At 35.1% G+C, this 24,696-nt stretch overlaps 1 protein-coding gene across 5 annotated transcripts in view; it reads left to right on the top strand.

The window, feature by feature from the left end:
- The window catches only part of VPS13B (vacuolar protein sorting 13 homolog B), a 765,148-nt gene that overhangs the window by 554,873 nt on the left and 185,579 nt on the right, over window positions 1-24,696 (top strand). For all 5 annotated transcript variants that reach the window (XM_081070819.1, XM_081070821.1, XM_081070818.1 and 2 more), the window contains exon 35: window positions 12,118-12,255. In XM_081070819.1, the coding sequence (XP_080926945.1) occupies window positions 12,118-12,255 (138 nt within the window). The remainder of the gene's footprint in view (window positions 1-12,117; window positions 12,256-24,696) is intronic.

Below are 24,696 nucleotides of genomic sequence, written 5' to 3'. Positions count from 1 at the left end.
GTTGTCAGCATTAACTTGATTCTGCTCATGTCACCATTAAGCAAAGAACATGCTCAAATACTCAAAGGGCGGTAATAGTGTTTTCCCTATGTTCCTTAGGGATAGCCTTTCATATGTTATAAAATCGAGTTAGAAAAAGAAATACTGTGAAACTCATTTTCCCTTATGTCAATTTGCCTTCTCAGAACATGTGACTGATATAGATAGATAGATCAGTACACACACGTTGTTATATATACCATTTATACACTTATATATTAAAACTAAATTTATTGCAAGATGCTACCTAGAATAGATGATAAATGGAATCTATGATTATACCTATACCTACATCTATTATAGAAACCTGAAGTGAAATAAAAATGATGATAATTGCATATAATTTTGAAGGTGATAAAATATAATCCCCAATCTGCATAATTTAATGATCTTAAATTATGCCACCCATACCTATAAATGTATATATATAGTGCTTTGTTTTACTCTCCATAATTTAAAAATAAAGATTATTTAAAGTATAAAATATCAACTTGGATTTCTTTTATGATTATTAATATTAATAACCTATAAATGATTTTCTTTCTAGTCCAGGTAGATAATACATATGTGAGTTAAAAGGTTTCATTTTAAAATATTAAAATAATGTGGCAATGGTTTTTTTCATGCCCTTCTCACCTGGAGCAACCTCTGACAGAAATAAGAACTTCTACCAGCACCTTTATATGTAGCAGCTGTATTATTGGCAATTCTCATTTAAATAAAGATGTATGTAGATGTTTTTAACATAATCGTATTAGATGTGTTTATAAATATTTAAAATTTGGTATTTGTTTTGTTTAAGGTAATGGAGTCCAGATTTGAAATTGCCTCATATCTTAACTATGCGGCCCAAGGCAGACTCAAAAAGTCATTTTTCTTCTTGTTTGTTTGGGGTTTTCTGTTTGTTTTTGAAGAAATGACTGTGCCATCTGGTCAATTGTAAAGGAGTTCAACCATTCTGAGGGAATTTAACCCCCATACTTCCTCAGTCCAGTCAGTCCAGTATCGTATTACTTATTAATGTGTTCTAGGAACTAACAAAGCAATTTGAAAACAATTGCCTCTGCCCTCTTGCATCTTCTTTACGTTATTGTAATTTTTCAAGCATCAGCTGGACTAATACAGAAATTAAAGTTGATTCAAATTTATCTTACTGTAAAGGCAGGTAATAACACACTTCTATGTAGGACAGAAATATCCACAATATGATATCTCTAGTATGAGACACTTCTTGCATTTTAAAGTTTTATAAATGTTACAGATACGACTTCAGGTCCAATTAAGAGGCAAACCTGGAATAGAGTTCAATAAGAACTCAAGAGGCAGTCAGTCCTGGATTCTAACCCCAGCTCTGCTACTTACAGCTATGTGACTTTATGCAAATTATTTAACCTCTCTAAATCTCAATTCTGTATCTACAATATGGGGATAATACTAATAGCAATCTCCTAGGGTTGCTGTGAGAATTAAACGATGTATATGAAGTGCTTCGCTAAGTCTGTAGCACAAGGCTCAGTGAATGTTAATATTATTATTGTTGCTTTTGTCATCATTGTTAATATGTTTAAAAGCTCATTTTAAAATAGTGGTTGTAGTCAGCCAAGGAAAAAAAAAGCACACCATTTCAGTGCAATTATGGCTATTGTATAGTTTGAAAATTTTCAGTTACAGTAATTTACTTCTTTACCCTTTCATGAATAGGTCTGTAGAAAATGTGCCAAAGACATTTGAGTAAACCAACAGTTGGAAAATCATAAACTGGCTTCTTACACCTCATAAATCATATCTTGATTTCATTTAGTTATTGTGACTTTAAGAGAAGGATTGAATTACATGTCTCTTTAGAATTAAAGGTTTTGCTAAAGTCTCTGGAAAGGCTTAGAATTAACCTGTGACTTTAATGTCATAATGATCACAACTTGAACATTTATCTGAAAATTTAGCTGCTGGGAACATTTCTTGCTAACCAATAATGTGAAATGAAATTATTACTTTGACAGGAATCAGCAAGTAAGTAAGTCTGTTAAATGAGAGGTACTCTAGTGCATCACTCAGGGAGAATTGTGGTGAGAAAGTTGAATAAGAAGTCACCCAGCCAGAGGAAAGGGGGAGGGGGAGGGGCTAATGTATGAGGAAGGATATTGGAACGAAAATCAGAAATTTTTACTTTTAGTCTTACCTCTAATGTTCTTAGCTCTTTGGTGCAAATAATTAAATTTCTTAGTGTTTTAGTTTTCTTATCTCTAAAATGAGTATAATAATATCTGTTCTTATAGTTTAATGGTATAATTTGAGCTCCAAATGAGATAATATTTATGAAATGCCTTGGAACTATGAAATGTTAAGACTTCTATAGTTATTAGCAGTAAAAGGGAGAGCTTAATAGACCTTCTTTTTTGGAAATGAGGAAAAGATTAGTATCCCAGGCCTTTTGACACCCATTTTAACTAATATTTACATAAAATGAAGGAAAAATGGGAGGAATCATGTAAAGCCACTGGATTGGCTCAGTGTTACCAAACCTAGACTTGCTCAGAGAACAGAATTGGAGTTAAGCTGATCTTCCTTAGATATATATGACTTCATTTTTTTTATTGGATAATACCCTATATTTATTTGTACTGAATTTTAATCAGATGTTGTCCTGTAAAACATCTAAAACCCACATTAGAATTGAACATAAAAACAACCAAATAGGAAAGAGATCCAGAGCACCACGGAACAGCATAGAAAATAAATTAAAAGGAATTCATTAAAATGATATTTTATATATCATCTGTTGCTTAACATCATCAAACAGAAAGAATGCACTTTCTTCTAGCAAGATATGGAAGACTTGGTTCTAAAAGTAAGTGGCAGTGGACACTGGTGATCACACATCCCAGCAGCGACTTGAATCCTTTCATCTTTTAATGGGGTCTAAGTCTAGGCTTGGGTTTCAAACAAGAAAATCTCCTCTTCCCCTTCCCATCCTATCTTACAAAGTATAGAATACAGAGCATGGAGAAAAGTGTGGAGTTAGCCAAATGCCTAGATATCAACCAGGAGATATCAACCAGGCTCTTAACTTGCGTCCAGAGCAATTTAGAATTTGGTTTCTTGGTTGATTTTGCTGTCCCGACATTGAATTGTTACTGTGTTTTAAGGCTTTAAGTTGTTTCACAATTTAAGTTTCATGCGTTATAGGGACCTCATGGATTACATTTGCTTCTGTGACTATATTTAAGAAAAGAAAAAGAAAAATATAGCCATTTAAACTAAGGGTCATAAAAGAAATCTAGAAAAATATGAGAAATTAAGTAAGCCTTTAGCTTTGCCTTTTTCATGTACAGTAGTAAGAAGGTGACTGTTCTGATAGCGACCTCTCATTGCAGGGAGTTATACTTCCAGCCATTGAGCACAGCGAAAACCAAGAACAACCACGGCCCGCTGGGAGCTTTAACAATATCAATTTCATAGATAAAGGCAAATAGATCCAGTAAAATAGATCCTCCCAAAATTCTTTCCTTTAAATTTTATTCAAGTTCTATAAAGAAATATCTTTGTGTGTGCTTGGCTGGGCATAAAAGGATTAAGGTAAAGGGCCATCTAGGAACATCTTGTCAATGAAATGAGAGAGTAGGGAGTCTCTAAGCCCTAACTTACTACCCTGATTCCTGTTTAGGTAGTTTCTCCCTCCCTGCCTGGCTAGCTGTGAACTCTGCTTGATCTTCCTGAAAAAAAGAAAGCTGTGTGAAATCGAGATCCTGATGCAATAAATAAAATAAATTATTTTAAAGTGTCATTTCAGATTTTTTGTATAAAGGTTGATATACCCAGATTCCTTTGGAAAGTAGTCTCTAACTTCTAGTTTAAAAATGGAGTCTACTTTGGCTTGCAGATATTTACTTCCTGTATGTAGGCCATATGTTTATAAGAGATGGGAAAGAAGGTAAGAATATATGTGTAATTTTTATAATTATCAGAACCAAAGTGCAGGGAAGTTGTCAGGTCTATAATTTCTTCTAGCCAGTATTAAATAGGGAAATAACTATGTTGACTAGCATTTCAGACCTCAATAATTATTATTTTAAAAATTAAATAAAAGTAAGTTTACTAATTTTTAAGATCAAAAATTGGATATAATTTTCACTTATGAGCAATGCTATTTATTTTTTATGTTTTATATTCGTCTTGTTTGTAGACTAGCGATTTCAAAAAAGATTTTTCAAAATCAAAAGACTAAAAGAACTAGGAAGAGTAGACACTTGAAAGACATACTACACACACTCCTATTTTGTTTAGAGTTTCTGTTAAGGAAACCAGATAGTGACTGTTTATTGAACTCCTATCGTGACATGCCCCATATAAACCATGTTACACGTATTATATAATATTCTCAACAACCCCACAGTTTACTTTATTATTCCCATGTTGGAAACAAAAAGTGGAACTCAGTGATGTTAAAATTAAATTTACCCAATTAAAAGAATCAGGACTTACACCCAGATCTGTCTGCTTCCAAAGTCCATATTCTTTTCATTACCCTATATTTCATCTTGGTGAAAACTGACATAAATTCCCCTACAAAACAAAATGGGAGAAAGCTTCATGAAAGTAAGTGTGTGTTCAGTAAGCCCTGGTCAGTGACAGACTGTTTCATAAACCTCTTCTCTGGGATCATATCAGATCACCTGCCAGTTGTCCCTCAAGAGTTCATCAGAAATCACGTAAATCCTATTACATAAACATGACAGCCCTGTGTGCCTCAGGCTAAAAAGAAGCAGCCATAGATGCCATGTTGGGTCTATGCAGTCTGGGACAGGCCGGGGCTCATCAGCTATAGCAGACTTCACGATGCTTGTAACGCATAATAACGGGTCACTGAAGACTGCAGAAAAGTGAATAAAATATATATAGTTTGTCATTTCTTTAAAAAACAAACAAACAGTAGATCCTTCTGGACTTTCTGGAACTGATAAGATGGAAATAGAAGTAAATCTTGAGGCTATTTGCAGAGCTACATCATACAAGCATTAATTTTATGCTTCTGAGGAATTTGCAATGTTTTTGTCATATACTACTATCAGAGAGAAAACTCAATGTGATATGACATCAAAGCAGAAAGTTACTGAAATTTAAATCTACTATAGTAGTTTAATAAACACATTAATTTTAATTATACAAGGTCAAACAATTAAGTTAGTGAACTCATTCTAGTAAAAGTGCTACATACCTCATTGCTGAATATCACTACAGTCACCTTTGAAGTACTCCCCTTGGGAAGCTAGGCACTGATGCCAGTGCCTAGTCAACCCTTCAAAGTAATTTTGGAACTCTTCTTCTGGAATGGCCATCAGAGCTGTAGTCGTATTACCCTTGATGTCCTAACTGTCATCAAAATGTCTTCCTTTCAATATTTCCTTTATCTTCAAGTAAAGAAAGAAGTCATTGGGGGCCAGATCAGGTGAGTAGGGAGGGTGTTCCAATACAGTTATTTGTTTACTGGCTAAAAATTCCGTCACAGACAGTGCCATGTGAGTTGGTATATTGTCGTGATACAGGAGCCATGAATCATTGGTGAAAAGTTCAGGTCGTCTAACTTTTTCATGCATCCTTTTCAGCACTTCCAAATAGTAAACTTGGTTAACTGTTTGTCCAGTTGGTACAAATGCGTAATGAATAATCCCTCTGATATCAAAAAAGGTTAGCAACAAGTTCGCGAACTTAATTGTCTGACCTAGTATATCATCAATAATGCTAACATTAGCATCAGTAGAATTGGACTTTAAGGCATGATGTAATTTCAAAAGTTGATAATATTGAGCATGATTTTGTTACCCAGAATTGCAAGCAACAACAGGATCAGATTAATACACAAGAAGCTAATACCAGAAATAAGACGACAAACCATTTGCTTATTGAAGAAAACATGGTTAAAATGAGTACACCAAGACCTAATTAATCAGAAGTTTATTTTTCAGGGCTCATCCCCCAAATTTCAATTAATAATTTATTTTTCTCCAGTAACACAAATTTACAAGAACTCTCCACCATGGGAAAATTTTGTTTCCTTGACATTGTTCTATATTTAAGTTAGCACTCATTTTCTACAGAAATGTAAAAGACAAGAGTATCGTGATAAAATTGAATCAAGAGGTCAAAAACTTATGGACTATAGTTACTTGCATCTTCCACAAACAAAAACTTTACCTGGAACTGCCAATCCACTTGTGAGGTGTTCTTGAGCACAACAGTGGCCAAGAGAAAGCAGAAGGAGGCATGAATTATCAACTCCATTGTAAACCTGTGGTTGATCAAAGTAACTGTTAGGGACTAGTGTGGAAGAATAATGATGTTGGTGTAGAGTCTCACTTTAATCCTCTTACTATAGATATTTAGCTTTCAGATGAACAGATTACTATAGCACTAAGCTTTTTAAAAGTCAAATTCTTTACATGGCAAGAAAAATTAAAACTTTGGTCTGTATGATGGAACACTTAGAAGTATCTGGTATAAAAGTAACTGGACTTTACATTATATATATTTAGTGTTATATCAATCTTAAAATGAGGAAATTACCACCGAAATCTGTGGGGAAATGTTTTTTTATTGGGACCTAATTCAACTTGTGAAAAAAATATCCTGCCACATAGTAAAACAAAGGAAAGTAATAATAAAGCTTACAAAATCTATAGCATTCAGCTATTCTGTAATGAACTTGGAAAACAAATTTTTGTGTCATGGAGAAGATTGCAAAGAAAAACTATTTTCAAAGTTTCCTTTTGAGTTGGCCATAGTGAATCGTGCTATATTTTGTATAAATCAAATGTTAAGCAAAGACATTCTTAACTAAATATTTGCTTAGGGTTAAATAATAATAATCATGAGCAGCACTACAAAGACCATTTTTATCAGATTCAGGGGAAGACCTTCCCAGCAGTTAAGTTAAATGAAGGTTTTGTGAAGAAGAGCAAAGTCATACACAAGCACAAAGAGCACAATCTGAATCAAGTCTCTATTAAATCCAATAATACCTTGATCCAACTGGGAATGGACTTGAGACTTTCTGAATCTTCTCTTTGGTTGTTTCTTGTGACATGATATGGTGAAGTATTTTCTTTGGGAGGCCAGGTCAACCCAGAGGGAGAATATTATAACTTTATCAATACCAGTATCTTATTGAAGTGAGTTCTGGCTGACTCTGAACAACATGTATGGCTATGAGAAGTTTGTCATTTTTTCTGACCCGTTTCCCACACTTTGTTACTCTCAATAAGATATGACTTTCTCCTGTTTCTTAGGATTAGAGATAACAGCATAAATGTGCTCATCAACAGTGGGAGGAGCTTATTTTGAGAGCTTCCTGTATTCAAATAAATAGGTGTTTGCTAAGCATAGAGACGAAAGCTAGTGATGTCTGAAGGAGCTTCCAGTCATCCCTATTTGTCACTCCATTTATATTATATTCACAGGCTCCTTTACCCTTAGTTTATCTGGTGCTTCCCCAGCAATATTGAACTTGAGAAATGTGTAATATGTATCCTGTTTTCTAGACCTAGTGATGGAATTCAGAAGTTAAATTGAAGATAATACAGGAAGTCTAGAAGTCATGAGCCTCATCATCTAGCCATTAGAGCATAAGGGACTAAATAGTGACTTGCAAACCTGAGTTATTTCTGTAGGATTCTGACATCTCTCTCCTATTACTACTGTTTCATCTAACCGCAATGATTACAGGCATATTCAAAGTAGAGAATTTAGCCAAAACTGGGGGCGTAGCCACCAGCCCTGTCATACATACATCAGCCATGCAACCTGTGTTTTCCTGAATGTCCCTAATTTCAATTCTGTTCTATCAGGCCTATAAATACAGCTGTACTTTTTAAACTGGTTGTATAGTAATTAAGCCAATAATATCATTAAGCCAGTAATATTTTGTTGGGAAATAGTCATTGAAATTTTGGCTTCCTTGGATGCATTTCCTAGACTTTTACATTTTCCCTAATTCCTAATTCCTGTTCTGCTTCCTTCTATTGCTAGTTTATTTTCTCTCTAAGTCGTATCCCCCTGATATAGATGGCCAGGCCCTCTAACTTCTACAAAAAGAGAGGCAACATGCATAAAACCCATTTTCCCTTCTTGTGAATCACTCATTCACATTATCAGAATTTGCTGTTTCACCAGTCTATACTTTGATGAAAGGTAGGACATCACATATCCTTTGAAGTGCTTTTCTCTCTCCCTTTTATTTTAATTTTTATAAATTCTTGATATGTAGTCCTATTTTTTCAGCTCTGGAAAAATTATAGGTTCATATATCAGTATGTGTTTCGAATCATCATAAAGATGATCATCCTCCACTACTTAGAAAAGATAAGTATGTGTGTGTATGTTTGTATGTATGCAAGTAGGTTTTTTTACATTTGAATTTATTACATTTAGTGTCCTGTTTCGTTGTTTTACTAACTTCACAAGAAATTTTGAAACTTCTACTTTAGTACGTCATATTCACTTCCTTCTTTTAAAGAACAGCATAGCGTTCTTTTTTTTTCTTTTTTTTTTAACGTTCTTTTTTACTTTATGGTGGTGACATTGGTTAAGTTTCAAGTGTACAACTCTATAATACATCATCTGTGTATTGCATTGTGTTGACCACTTTGAGTTCGTAAACTCAAAGTTTAGTCTCCTTCCATCAACATATAGTTGACCCCCTTTACCCTCTTCAAACTCCCCTTACCCCCTTTCCCTGTTGTCTGTGTCTGTGAGTTTTTCTTTTGTTTTGTTTGTTCGTTTGTTGCTTTCTGTTTTATATCCCACATATGAGTGAAATCATATGGTTCTCGTCCTTTTCCTTCTGACTTATTTTGCTTAGCATGTTATTCTCCAGATTCATCCATGTTGTTGAAAATGGCATTATTTCACCTTTTCTCAGGGCTGAGTACTACTCCTTATATATGTACCACCTTTATATATATGTACTGTTTTTATCCAGTCATCCATGAAATGACACTTACGTTGTTTGCATGTCTTAGCTACAGTGAATAATACCAGAGTAGTATTCTATATATAGTATTCATAGTATAATCATAATTTATTTTACCATTTCTCTGTCTAGTTGTATTTTTCCCATATTTTTAATATGTTAAATGATGGCACAGTCAACTTATTTGGATATTTATCTATGTGTTTATAAGTATTTCTTTAAGACAGAGTCGTACAGATGGCCTTTCTGATTACAAGGGCACGGATGTTAGAATTTTGGTAGATACTCATTTTCAGCCCTTTCCCCTCACCCATGCAACAATACTGTATTTACACTCTTATCCACAATACACTGGAGGATTCATTTATCCTCCTTCTCCCCATCCAAGATATGATCAATCTTTTTAATATATACTAATCTGATAAATGAAAAATTGTATATCTTGTTTGAATTTGTATATAGGCTTGATTAATGGTGAGGCTGAGCAGATTTTTTGAAATTTTCATAAAACAGTGCTCTCCAGAAAGATTAAACAGCTAAAAGTAAAAAATAAATAAATAAGTAATCCTAAAAATGCTTCAAGAAACTACAGGAAAATATATAATCACTAGGGATAAATTCATAAAACAAAAGTTAATAGATATTTTTTACCACATCTATAAGAAAAAGTATTCATGCAAAAGCAACAGGATATAATTAAATGACAACTAACATACCAAGAGGAAACATTTGCTATACATGGCAAACAAAATATTAACACCCATAATGTATAAGGAGTTCTTACACATTAGTAAGAAAAAGGACCCAATGGAAAAATGAATAAATAAGTATTTTGTAGAAGAGGAATTTTAAATGTCCAATAAATGAAAAGATGCTTAACCTACATTGTTTTTTACTATTAACAATACAAAATGGCTGTCTTATGTCAGTATAGCTATTCTTATTCTTTAAACAATTGTATGGATTGCCACTGTTTATTTAAACAGTAATCTGTTGATGAACAGTTAGGTTGTTTTCTACTTTTTGCTATGATAAACAATTCTACAATGAGTGTGTCTGTGTATGTGTGTGTGTGTGTGTGAGAAAGAGAGAGAGAGAGAAAGAGAGAGAGAGAGAGAGAGAGATAAAAGATTCATTTTTTTGTCTTGGCCTATCTCATAGGTGAAAAATGCTACTTATTTTAAAAGATGTTTTTATTGATTATTGCTAAAATTGGGTATTTCTTAATGTTTATATTTTTAAATGTTTATATGCTGTTTGTTTTTCTTCATTTATTGCTTCTTGTTCATTTTCTTCATTTAATGATTGCTTGTCTATCCATTACCCATGTTTCTATTAGTATCAATATTGATTATATGATATCTGTGTATTAATGATATCCCTTTCCTGTCATACAGGTTTGGATATGTGATTCCTATAACTTGTTTTACTTATCAACCCAAGTTTTACTTGCCAGCTTTTTACAAATCATCAATATTTCTACATCAATTGAATTCATCTCTGGTCATTATTTAGTTACATCACTTATGTCTGTTTTCTCTATTATATCATTATTCTCTCTCTAAATTGTATTTTCCTCACAATAAAGAATTACGTTTCCTCATATAGGTCTGGTACAGTACCACTTACTTTATAATAATAGCTTCTTGATGATGGCAATATAGGAGAGACCCTAGAAATAGGCATTCAGGTCTTAGTAGGTTATGTAGCTCCTACAGACTGATTATGGATCCTACGAGCAACAAACTTTTGCCATCCTTTCACCAGACTTGACCATTATATTTAAAAGAAAAACTAGTATAGTGTTACTATGTAATGGATCTATTATGCATATTCTCACTGCTTTAAATTCACTGATCATATAAAAAAGAGAAGAATGCACTGGTTTAGTGTTTGATCTTTACCACATAGATCTAACGTCACGATCAATTGCTTTCAGTGTTTTCTTTGAAATCACATAAAGGTTCATATGTGCCAAATTTCATAAGGATCACATGATAAGGTCAGGAAATACAAATTCCAAGGCAGAATTTATATGCCCAGTTCACATATGACAGTAATACTATATAACCATATGTTGAATATAATACACTGTATGTAAATGCTATTCTTGAAAGCAATCCAATCAATAAAACCTAAAATAAATAACACTTTAATAACACATTTCAAATCAACTGAAAATGGAATAGATGGACTCTATGGCAAGAACATCCCTATAAAATTGACATTCAGAGGCCATTAAAACACAGAGAGTAAAGCAATCTTGAAACTAAAGAAAAGCTGTGAATATTTAGAAGTTTTTAAAAAGCGTACTACATTGTATGCCAAGATACAGCAGTCGTTTTTATTTAAAGAGCTATTTCAATAAAAACTGTGGCTTGCTAAACATTAAAAAGAAAATTCTGTTTGCCATCACCCATAGCTTAAAAATGCTTTTTAAAAATACATACTATATTAACCAGAAAAAAGAAAAAAAGAAAAAATACACAGTATTTAATATAAAAAGTTAAACCAGAAAAATGTCAAATTTTAGTTATAATTGGAACTATTAAAAGATTGACCAATCTTTATCATTAAAGATTATGGGAAAGCTACTGAAGTTAACTTCAAAAGCCTAGCAGTAAAAAGTGATTGTAATGTCAGTAAAACTCTGAAACAGATCAAATAACCCCTAAGTAGTACTAATCCACTGCTTCTTTGAACATGTATATGCCTTTTTTTTTAACTGAAAAGGTTGCACTGTTTTCTTTAATTTGTTTCCAACATCCGGTTTAAAAAAAAAAGAAATCCAACTATTCAACTGTTGACAGTCAGCAGCTCAGAGTACAGAAACTTTACCTTCACTCAAAGGTGATGAGTTAAGATGTGAAATGTCTTTTCCTTTTTGGACTGGTTCTAGAAAATACAGTTTCATCATTCCACCTTGTATAGAGAGAGCTTCTCTTTCTCCAAACAAGTACTTGTGTGTTGTACGTATACAAACAAATCAATCAATGAAGGTTACATACTATAATTAACCAGTTTTTTCTCTTGTTTATCAGCTGAAACTCTTACACCAAAATGAGATGTTTGTGATCTAACTGATATTTTTAATTTCAATTTTATCACTTTAGATCCTGGCAAGACACTGCCAGAAGCCCTTGATTACTGCACAGTTTGGCTACAGACAGTGCCTGGAGAACTAGACATCAAAAGTGGTATTCCACCTTCCCTTGTGATGCTGCAAATTAAAGACTTTCTTAATGGACCAGGTAAGAAATTCATAATTCAGATGTGTGTACTTTTTTTTATGAGAGTATAAGACATGGAAAATTAACATAAATTGTGCAAGGTCATAGTGGCAGAAAAGCCATTCAAACCCAGGTCTTTGTGACTCCAAAGACCTAGAACACTTCTGTACTGCACTGATTTTAACATAGCGAAAGTGTTTCCTCTCTTCTCCTTATCCTCCTCCTTCTCTTTCTTTTTTCTGCTCTATTTCTTCCTTTATGTCTTGTTCCTCCTCCTCTTTTATTATTCTCCCTTCACCTCAGTGAGGTCTTAGCTACTTATTTATTTAACAGAAAGTACTATTATACATTTCAGTTTTGCTTTTGTTATTTTATACTTATAGTGCTTCAGGACATACTGTGTTTCTCCGAAAATAACCTTATTATGTTAGATAAGACCGGGTCTTATATTAATTTTTGCTCCAAAAGACGCATCAGCGTTAGAGCTGATGATCCCGCTAGGTCTTATTTTCGGGGAAACATGGTATTAGTCATCAAAAGAATATTAGTTTATTCATTAAGTATTTAAGTATTTAAAACTGTGATGCTGTACTATCTTAAGATCTCTAGCAATATTCTGAAAGGCATGAATTGTGATGAGTGAAAAATACCCCTGTATGCTCCTGGTTACGTTGTATGCTGTGTAGCATGCCAGTGCACTTAATGATTCACAACTATAGATGGAGAAGGCAGCCCGTCATCATGTCTGGAATAAACAGAGCCTAAAATCAGCTGCACTAGCCCTTTCAGTGGGGCCTTCTTAAGCATGTTTCTCCAGTGCTGGGATTGAAAAGTATAGAAGTATGAAGAACTATTTCTAATCATTATAAGTATCTAGACATGGTTTTAAATGTACTCAAAGGAAAGCCAGAAGCTGATGATGAAGGCTAAGGGAGTCATTAAAGTTGGAAGAAGCCGTTGGGGTGAGGTAATGGATGGATTGAGAGGAGTGTGAGTCCTAGAACTTGGTTAGTGAGTGTGAAGTACCATATTTCATTGAAATCAAGCCATCACCAATTGTAGGAAAAAATATGTACCACTAGGGAAAAAGAGAAAAATATATGCTCTTTAAACTATGATACAGTTCTTATTATGTTAGTTGCAGGACATTTCCTGACATCAGGATTGTTCATATGTAAAAAACTGAACATATTAGAATGGATGAAATAGGGTAAGATCATATGGTTAGTTAATGGAGATCTGACAGGGATACTTGGGTTTATCCTTTATTTCTCTTTTAGTGTCAGATTTCTTTCGTTTTTAGGCACAGTCTTCCACTCACTTTAGCTAGAAATTTGTCTTCTAGTTTACATTTGATTGATTTGTTTGTGAAAGGTGTGGGACCTGCAAATCAGTGGTAAATTGTTTTCCATATTTTCATGGCAATCACATAACTTAAATTTTAAGAGAAGTGTCAATGAGTGAGTCATAATTCTAGAAGTTAATATGACTATGTAGTAGAAATGTGATTTTTAAAAATTGTTGCACTTTGTGTTTCTTATACTTTTTAAAATTGCATATATGTCATTTCTAATCTTACGTTCATTCAGTAATAGTGATAATCTAGCTGGAGAGTCAAACTTTTAAGTAAATGAATTGAAATAGTTATTTTACAGCAGCACTTCTCAAACTTAAGTGTACATTTAAAGTATCTTTGGGGAGCTTAGTAAAATGCAAATGTGATTTAATAGTTCTAGAATATATGGATGAAATTCTACATTTCTAATAGGCTCCAAGGAGAAGTGGATGCTATTGTTCTTGATTGTTCTGGAAACTGCACTTTTTGTACCAAGGTTTATATGACTCACATATGAAAGAAAAAGTGTGTGTGTGTTGTGTGTGTGTGTGTGTGTGTGTGTGTCTACCAGAGGGTGTCAAAAAAATGTATACAGGAGGACACTTTGGTGAACGTTACTTAAGCAGTAATTCTCTGTCATGCAGGGACTCTGGTCCTGCTCTCCACATAAGAAAGCAGGACAAGGTGAGGCCAAAAAGGAACACCCACGGAGCCATAGATAGGGCAGTCACACCACTGTATTCTCGCTGGCAGCTGGCTTGGAGACACAGGTAGCAAACAACCTCCAGTACCCCAACGAGGGGTCTTTCTGCACCCCAGTCTCGCTGGCTGCCAGACGAGACATGGGAAGTAGGAGCCGCATGATGCACAATCCACTGGCCGCTTCTCTGCCTGCCAACCAACCAACCAACCAACCAACCAACCGACCAGCGCAGCCACGGCAGTTACATCAGTGACTAATTGGCTAACTGGTTACAGCTGACGGCCAACCACCACCCGAGCCAGCACCTTTCCACGTGAGGCCAAGAGCCTGGAAACTGCTCTCTGGGACTCTGTCCCCACATTCGCCATAATGAGAAGTGTCTGGACGCTGATGCACTTTGAGCACCTCTTGTAATTGCAGAAATCAAATGCGACTTGTATTCATTCATCTTTAGTTATCGGTGTATGTTGAGTATTACAATTTTAATAGTTTCTTTTTTACTTTCTTATAATGTGTATACATTTTTTGGCACCATGTGTGTGCTTGTGTGTGTGTATGTATGTGTGTATGTGTATATGTGTATGCCAGCAGTTATAGGTATTGAAGACCAAACTGCAGATGTTTGGGGGACACAAAAAGGGGAAATGATACAAAAAATGATGAGTGGCTTTTTTAATGGTATTTTTATTATGAAAAATCAATAATGGTGTCCAGTGAATGGTTTAAGTTCTTCAGCATCTAAGAGTCCAGTTCTTCTAAATCTCTTTTAACCAAGAGTTCTTTTCTTTCATAAATTATTTGAGGGAAGATTAGTTTGAATGATGTATCAGCTGTATGGGATTCCACTGAAACACTAACCTAACATACTTGAACTGCTCCAAAATTTACTGTTGTAGACAAGAATGTCCTTACTGTAAATAATTTGTCATTTTATAAGTAGGTGTTATTCCACAGAATAATTATATTCCCTCACTACACAGCCAAATTGCCACTCTATACTGATTTAGAGAGCAATAGGAATAATAGGACACAATTAAAGCATTTCTTGCTTTAATTGTATTATTTAAATGTATTATTTTATAGCTTTTTGACAACTCAAGAAAATTACAGTTTTCATTTTTTTATACAGATTTTAGGTGATAATATGCTAAATGGAACATTATTTATGCTGAGATGGGGGAATAAACGTCAGCTTAATAATATTCCCAATACCATTCCCTTTTCTTGAAAAATTAGAAAGGCTGTTTTTTAGTATTGCAAATAATGCTTCTAATTTTTATACTGTATTATCATTAAGAATCATTTGCTACCATTTGTTTTTTTATCTATGTGCACATCTTATTTAAGTATTATTCCCAAAGAATGTTTTAAGCTACATCTCTAAAATAGTATATTTTCATTTATTCTTTTCTTGCTCTTGAGTTGATGTTTTGGTAGCAATAAAAGTTATGACCCTGAAGAATAGAGGAAATACTGTTTATAACTGCCTAACCTTAAATTTTCTTCATAAAGGTGCAGGATTAACAGCTTTTGAATTAAGTCTTTCAAATTTATTTTTCAGGGATTATTTTATCTCTATAGTGATAAAAATGCTGCTCTTTAGCACTTGTTTTTGGAAAAGTAATTCAAAGTTCTTGAGTGTTCCCTTTTCTCATCAGTTCACCAAAAGCACCTTAGAGCAAATGGTGGATCCCAACTTATACCTCGAAAACCCCTTCAGAGCTCTCAACCCCCACATCCTTTCTTCAGAGGCAACAATTGTACCCATTAGCAAGGTCAGTGGCTTGGAGAAACCTGGAAAACAGCAGCTACCAGAAACCCACTAGAATAATATCTCCAGCAGGTGATAGATTAGTTGGAACAAATTGGAACCATTGCAGTTCAGCAATTCTGGTTTCTTTCAAGCTGTTTTTAAAATGTCGTCATTTTAATACACAATCTCAGCTCCGCGGAACAGTCCACAGCAGGTTAATTTGAATCATATGATGTGTCACTGCCCTCAGCTGACATGAGCTCTATTCCATGTGTGAAGCCATAATAAATCCATTCCCAACCGAGGAAAATTCCCCGTGAGAAGGTGAACTAATCCAGGCCTCACACTGGCAAGCTAGCTCCTCCATAATTAAAAGCAGGGCCACCTGTTCCCTGCATAGTTAGCCTATAGAGAAAAAATTAGCATTAGATCAGATATTTCTTATATTGAAAAGTCATTCATACTTCTTGCACATGCAAATTCAGCTGTGAATTGCTTGGTATGACATCATACAGAAACGTAGGAATGTGCCCACTTGATCTCAGTTTAAAAGTTTTGTTAACTATAGGACTTCTCAACTTTGAAATGAGAATTTTCTTTTCTTTTTTTTAATTTAATGAGAACTGACATGTGAGAAGAACTGGGAAGGGTGCAGATTTTTCTAATTACCTCAGGGTCATTTGCAGAAACATTTGAGCTCCCTCATATTTTTTTCATTGTTCCTTTGCAGACATATTTTTGAACACTGTCTCTGTAGCCATAAAATGACATTTAAATGACAACAAAGAAAAAAACATGCCAAAATGGGAAAACATTCCCACATCATTTATGTAGTATTGTAATTAGCATGCCACAATTCTTCATATAATTTAGGTAACATGTTTATAGCAAACACACTTATGGCTGCAATTTCACATTTCTTTTTGGTATACCTGGTCTCTAGTTGAAACACATAGCCATTTTTTTTCTTCCTCTTAATGAAATCATTTCTTTAGTCTCTCCTTGTTTAACCTATTCATTAATTTACCTATGCATTTTTCAGTTTTTCTGCTTTCTAGTTTTCAATGATTTCATCTCTGGTTTCATTTGATTTTTGTTTTAAAATTTTATTTGACTTTTAATAGACTAGAATAATCCTGTTTGGAATACTGTTTTCTTCTTATATTTTATGGATTAATTTACTATGTTATAGGTTGCAGTGACTTTAATTTTTACTTTTAAAGAATCCAAAAAATCCTAGAATATTTTGTTTCCACAAATATCTTTGATTTCAATAAAAATGTATACTTAAATAATGTCAAATATTACTTTAAAAAACTTCTCAGATACAGTAACACACCATTCAAATAGGTTTAATTATATGAATATAAAGGAGAAATTTTACATTGTTACACCCAAATATGTGTATTTTTAAAATATTTTTCCTTTTTGGTGAACTCTGCTTTTATGATCTTTTATTCTTGAATTTATTACTCAGTGGGGATTAATTCAGATGTGTCTTGAAGGTGACTGATTCAGGGGAAGTATGATACCTGAAAAAGATGACCCAAATAGCCTCCTGACGTTTTCTGGATTGGTAAATAAAGAGTAAATAATAAGATTTTTAAATGGAAGAAGATTCAAAGTGAAAGAAAGCATCTTAAGAAGCTAATTTAAATGTATTTCTCTTAATGTAGCTCTGATAGTTAACCCTTTTCCTCTTTCCAGAAATAGGGCCAAGGCCCATACCCTAATCAGTGGAGTCCTGTCTTTATCTTAATTCAGTTTTACAGCCTTGCTAACAGACTATCTTCTACATTTAAGAAATGTAAACTAGTTAATAAGACTGTAAGAACCTTGGCTTTTGCACTTCCTGAGTTTCATGGGTTCCAATTTGCAGCATCAGCATTACATTATTGTTGTTTATGTTCCCCATGATTTATCAAAATAAAACAGTAAACTTGATATTAGGATGTCAAATAGGGAATGGACCAAAAATGTTAAAATGCAGGGAATTCTTTTGTTGTTTCAACCTTAGTATTTTGGCTATAACTTTGATTTTTGGAAGATAAAAGAAAAATGGATAATTTTCAACTAACTGATTTTTAATAAACTTTTTCTTATATTCAGATAACAACCTGATTTTAATATCAAATTTTCTACCATAGAATCAGTAAGCCATAATTAATTACTTTCCAACACTATAGAATGGATTATAAATCTTCTTTGAAGGTCTGGTTAACATTGGTGCCTCTGGGGGACTGCACTTGGCTAAGTAATAGGACCCGAAGAGTCACAGAAGCTGTTGTGGGGATGTTGAGACTGTAAGAGGTCAACACAAGGTCTCCTACAGGGAAGTCAGTAGTGTGGCAATTATTTAGATTTTTATTTCTTTATTTACTGGAATTCTGTCAGAAGTCTTTCCTCTACAGAAGAGGATAAGGGTAACTAGGGAATACCTTTATAGGAACATGGAGTAGGCTAAGGTAGAAGAGAAAAAGAACATTGTCTGGTTTCTCCTAACTGACTCTCCAGCTCGCTTTTGCATACAGCTCTTCTCCTAACTCAGTCGCTCTAGGCCTTCCCAAGGTTGCTGTCTTGGCCTTCTGTTCTTATCTCACTCAGTATTAACAGTAACCTCAACTGTCTTTTATGCTAACAACTCCCAAATGCCTAGGTCTAATTTTGACTTATTAGTCAAGTACAGGACTATTAGATATGTTTACTTCTTTAAAATTTACCTTATTTACATTAAATGAAAACATTGTTTTTTCCATTCCCCTTATTCACTCCTTCCTTCAGCGTAGTCTTCAAATTTATTTACCTGTGCTCATGATAGCAATATTGTTCCACTCCTGTCTTCTCACAATTTTACTATCACCTTGGATTCTTCCTTCATTTTATTACAAGTCCTTTTAGTTTTTCCTATGAAATGGTCCCCCATTGTCCCTGCTACCTCTGGATATGTTTACTGGCAGCTCTCACTTCAGATTCTCCTGTTTTCAATAATCCTGTCCCCCCTGCCCTTGCTGGATTAGCCTCCCCTGCCAAAGTGATATGGATCTTCACCAGCCCCCTACTTCAGTTCATCAAGTCAAAACTCCCCTCAGCCTTCAAGACTCTGTAATTTAGTATCACCTCAGCAATCTAGGCTTACTGTCACTAAGCAAGTGATCCAAGTCAAATCATTTTACTTCTTTGAACCTCAGTATTTTCTTCTGTATTGTAAAAGAGTGTTCTAACACCTCTTCAAGTTCTAAAATGATGGGTGTAATCCCCAATGGAACTCTTCATTCATTTATTTTCACAAGTATTTATGGGCAACTGCAATGTTCCACGTGTTCTAATACTGGAAATGTAGTGGCAAGGAAAAGATAGACAGTTCCTTCTCTAAGGAAATGCACACAGTCTACTAGAAAAGACAAAATTTGGTTAAATAGTCACACAAAGTAATATATAATTATAAGCTAACATAAGTATCATGAAGTTCTATGGATTCATAAAAAGTAAGAGATTTAGGGACGCTTCTCTGAGTAACTGACACTTGAGCTGAGTTCCACAGGATGAAAAGCAAATGGAGGGGAAGGTGGATTTCTGGGAGAATGTGTAAAAGACCCTGTGGGGAGAGGGATCATGGCTCATTGAAGGAAATGAGTACAGGGCAGAGTGAGGGAACAGTGGTATGAAGTGAGGCTGTAGGGAGAGACAGAGGCCTGGCTTTGCTGGCCGGAAGAAAGGATTTTAGATTTTTATCTTAAGAGCACTGCGGGAACTACTGAAGAGCTTTAGGCAGGATATGTATGTGGTGGGAGAGGGTAGAGAAACGAGTGCGCGTGCGTGCGTGCGTGCGTGCGTGCGTGTGTGTGTTTGTGTTTTGATATGGTGATACTTGCATTTTGAGAAGATGACTCTAGTTGCAGGGTAGATGCAAGAGACCAATTAGGAGGATGTTGCAGTAGTGCTGGTGTGAGATAATGGTAAGTTGAATCAGGGAATGGTGATAGAAATGGGGGAAATGAAGAATTTGGTAAATATTGGGGAGGCAAAATCCAGACAATGGCAATGGAGTAGAGGGAATGGACGGTCAGATGTAAGCACGACTTCTTGTTTTCTAACTGGATGGTGCTATAGACTGAATTATGTCGCCACAAAATTCTTATGTTGAAGACCAAATCCCCAGTGTGATGGTATTTGGAGATGGGACCTGTGGGAGGTCATGAAGCTAGGGCTCTCCTGGTGGGATTAGTTTACTTATAAGAAGAGATACCAGACAGCTTGCTGTCTCTCTTTCTCTGCCATGTAAGGACACAGTAAGAAGGCAGCTATCTGTAAGCCAGGAAGAGGGCATTCACCAGAAACCAGTCATGCTGGTGCCCTGATCTTAGAATTCTAGCCTCTAGAATTATGAGAAAGTACATTTGTGTGTGTAAGCTAGTCCATGGTATTTTGTTATGGCAGCCCAAGCTGACTAAGGTGATAATCCTATTTAATGAGATAGGAAATACTTAAAGAGAACCACTTGTTTTATTTTATTTTGTTTTTTGCTTATGTTTGTGCATGCAGACTCAAGGGAAAGCCCTGAGACTAAAAATTTACCTCTGCAAGTGGAGGGCAGGGAAAGACCAAAGAAAGAGGCTGTCCACTCCAGTCTAGCTGTTAATAGAGTTTATTAAAGGAAACTTACGCGAGGCATGTATTTGGCTGCAAGATGAAATGGATTCCCGTGCCGCTTAGCTGGCACCAAAGAATTATATAGGGTAACGCAGGGGATAGTTACAGGTACTGGTATGTGAATGCTGCCAGGTACAGGAAATTACATACTTGACCAAGTCAGGACAACAGCCTGTTCCAGAAACCAGCACATAGCAGGAGGCAAGGGAGGGGAGCTGACTTATTTCAGAATGAACGTCAGTTATGACCAGTCTCTAACAGGGGTTTGCAGAAAGCAGCCTCCATTCTGGCCCAGGTCCAGCTCTCAGGACAGACAGCAGTCACATCATGGAACAGTCTTTCCTTCACAATATGTGAGAGTAGTGAGAGATCAAATTTTGCCTTGAGTATGTGGGGTTTGTGGTAATTGTGCATATGTGTCTGGAGTTCACAAGAGACACTAAGATTAGTGATAAAGGGTTAGATGTTTTGGAGTCTTTGGGATATAGGTACTAATTCAAGCCATGGTCATGGATGAGATTGTGCAAGGAAAACAGAGAGAGAAGTCGAGAAAAGAGCCTAAGAGTTCACCTTGAAGATGTCCAATCAGTATTTACTGACTAGGAGGATGAGGAGCCTGGAAAGTAATCCGAGGGCTAAGAGGAAAAATTGGACAATGTCGTAATGTGAAAGAAACCAAGGGAAAAGAGTGATTCAACTATATTAATATAGTTAAAATGTCCATACTGCCTAAGGCAATATACATATTCAACGCAATTCCTATCAAACTACCAACGACGTTTTTCACAGAAATAGAACATATAATCCTAAAATTTATATGGGACCATAAAAGACCCCAGATAGCCTCAGCAATCTTGAGAAATAAGAACAAAGTGGGAGGTATAACCATACCTGACTTCAAACTATGCTACAAGGCTACAGTAATCAAAACAGCATGGTACTGGCATAAAAATAGACACATAGATCAATGGAACAGAATAGAGTCCAGAAGTAAATCCATGCCTATATGCCCATCTAATCAACGACAATGGAAGCAAGAATGTACGATGGGGTAAAGACAGTCTGTTCAATAAGTGGTGTTGGGAAACTTAGACAGACACATGCAAGAAAATGAAGCTGGACCACCTCCTTACACCATATACAAAAACAAATTCAAAATGGCTTAAAGACTTAAATGTAAGATCTGAAACCATAAAATATCTAGAAGAAAATATAGGAAGAAACTTCATGGACATTACCCGGAGTAAGATTTTCACTGATATATCCCCTCGCGCGAGCGAAGTAAGAGAAAAAATAAACATGTGGGATTACATCAAACTAAAAAGTTTTTTCACAGCAAAGGAAACCATCAATAAAACAAAAAGGGATCCTACTGAATGGGAAAAGATATTTGCCAATGATATATCTGATAAGGGATTAATATCACAAGTCTATAAAAAACTTACTCAACTCAACTCCAAAAAAAACAAACAACCCAATTAAAAAATGGGCAGAGGACTTGAGGAGACATTATTCTAAAAAGGACATACAGAAGGCAAGAAGACATATGAAGAAATGCTCAACCTCACTAACCATCAGAGAAATGCAAATAAAAACCACAATGAGATACCACCTCACTCCAGTCAAAATGGCTATCATCAATAAATCAACAAACAGCAAATGCTGGCGCGGATGTGGAGAAAAGGGAACGCTGGTGCACTGTTGGTGGGATTGCAGATTAGTGCAGCCACTATGGAAAACAGTATGGAGGTATCTCAGGAATCTGAAAATGGAACTACCCTATGATCCAGTAATTCCACTCCTAGGCATCTACCCGGAGAAATCCAAAACTCCAATTCAAAAATCTGTATGCACTCCTATGTTTATTGCAGCACTTTACACAATAGCCAAGATATGGAAACAACCGAAATGCCCATCGGTAGATGACTGGATTAAGTAACTGTGGTACATTTATACAATGGAGTATTACGCAGCCATAAAGAAGAAAGAAATCTTATCATTTGCAACAACATGGATGGATCTAGAGAACATTATGTTAAGTGAAATAAGTCAGAAAGAGAAAGACAAGTACCATATGATCTCACTTATATGCGGAATCTAAAGAAAAGAATATGTGAATGAACTAATCAGAAACAGTTTTGGGGACACAAAGAAAAAACCGAGAGTTGTTAGATGGGTGGGGGGGTGGGGATAAGGGGAAAGGTGTAGGGATTAGGAAGCAGCTGGTAACCACAAGATGGCCTCCGGGTTTTTTGAAAATTAATTGGGAGAATGTATTCAATAATGTTGTAAAGATTTTGTTGGGTATCTGATGGACATGCGTCCTATTTGGGAGACCACCTCAGGGATACTGTGGATGCCTGATTATGGCGTTGTACACCAGAAGCTAAACATTAATGAATGCCAACTATAATTTTATATATATATAATGTGATGGCTCGGTGTTAGGTTGGAGGGATAGTGGATGGGGGGAGGGGGGTCCACAGTGTGAGGGATATAAATGATGAACGTCTAAGTAGTACCTTGTCTTGTACACCTGAAACTAATAAATTTAAAAAAAAGAAAAAAAAGAGTGATTCAAAAGGAAGCAGTACTCAACAGTGTCACGTAGTGACACAGAAAGAAGAGAAACTGAAAATATTTAATAGATTTATAGACATTGTGACTACACGTGTCTTTCCTCCTGGATTAACCTAGATGAGCACTGTTCTAGAATGCATTGAAGAATAAGCAGGAGGAAAAGAAATAGTAGCAGAGAGTGTAAGTACTCTTCTAAGAAGCTTGGCTGTGAAGAATATGAAGGGGAATTTGGGCTCAGGGTTTTTTGGTTTTATTTTTATGATAAAAGAGACTTGGGTTTTCTCATGTTTAAATGTCAACCAGAGGAATCCTGTTGAGAGAAGAGTTGGATAAACTATAAAGAGAAAAGATAAAGGGGGGTTCCTTAGAAAGAGGGAAGGAGAAGAATCCAATATGTATGTGAAAGAACTCGTTTGAGAGAAGCAAAAGCTTCTCTATTTTACAGAACAAATTAAGGAAGGGAACAAAAATGGCATATTCGGGTAGATAGTTTTTCAGTTTGGTAGGAAGAAATCGATATAAATTGAATGGTTTTAACTTTCTCCGTGAAGGTACTAGGAAGGTAAGGTCACTTATTGAAGTTAAAGGGTGGTTTGGAGGAAAATGGTTTGAAATCATCTTTACAATGTCACTTCTTCATGTGCCATACTTATTCATCTTTTTAAAAATTTTTCTCATGGAAAATTTCAAGCATACACAGAAGTAGACGGAATAGTATGTATTATAGAACCTCCTACTTAAACGATTGTCGGCCTGTGGCCAGTATTGTTTCTTACATAACCCTCTCCACTTCCTTACTTTCTGTGTTATTTTGAGGCAAATCCCATGTATTATATCATCTGTAATATTTCAATATGTATTTCTAAAAGATAAGAGCTTTTAAAAACCTAACCATAATTCTGTTATCAAACCTAAAGATAATAATTCTTCAGTTTCATCAAATACCCAGTCAGCATTCAAATTTCCAATTATTTCATGAATATCATTATGTGTGTGGATGTGTGGTGTTGGTGTACATGTATATTTCTTATTTGTTTGTTTGTTTTAACCAGGAGCCAGATAAGGTCTATTCATTGCTATTGGTTGATACTTCTTTCAAGTTTCTTTTATCATTAGGTTTGCTCCTCTATCTTTTTTCATCTCTTACAGTTTATATATTGAAGAAACCAGCTCATTTATCCTGTAAGGTTATCACAGTTTGGATTTTGTCTGTGCCCTTGTCTTCTATATTTCCTACATTTAAGTTAGTAGTTGGGTTACTCTGATTCAGGTGTTTTGTTTTTTTGTTTTTTCACAAGACTATTCTGTGAAATGTTTTATTGTTTCATCAGGAGGCACATAGTGTCTGGAGGTCTCTTTTTGTGATGTTAACAGCCATTGATGCTCAATGACTAAATTCACTGGAGATTGCTAACAGTAATATTTTAAATCTAGCATTCC

Source organism: Rhinolophus hipposideros, assembly GCF_964194185.1.
Source record: "Rhinolophus hipposideros genome assembly, chromosome: 13".
In the NCBI taxonomy this organism is placed as follows: Eukaryota; Metazoa; Chordata; class Mammalia; order Chiroptera; family Rhinolophidae; genus Rhinolophus; species Rhinolophus hipposideros.
This window is presented reverse-complemented; position numbering and strand designations above follow the sequence as displayed.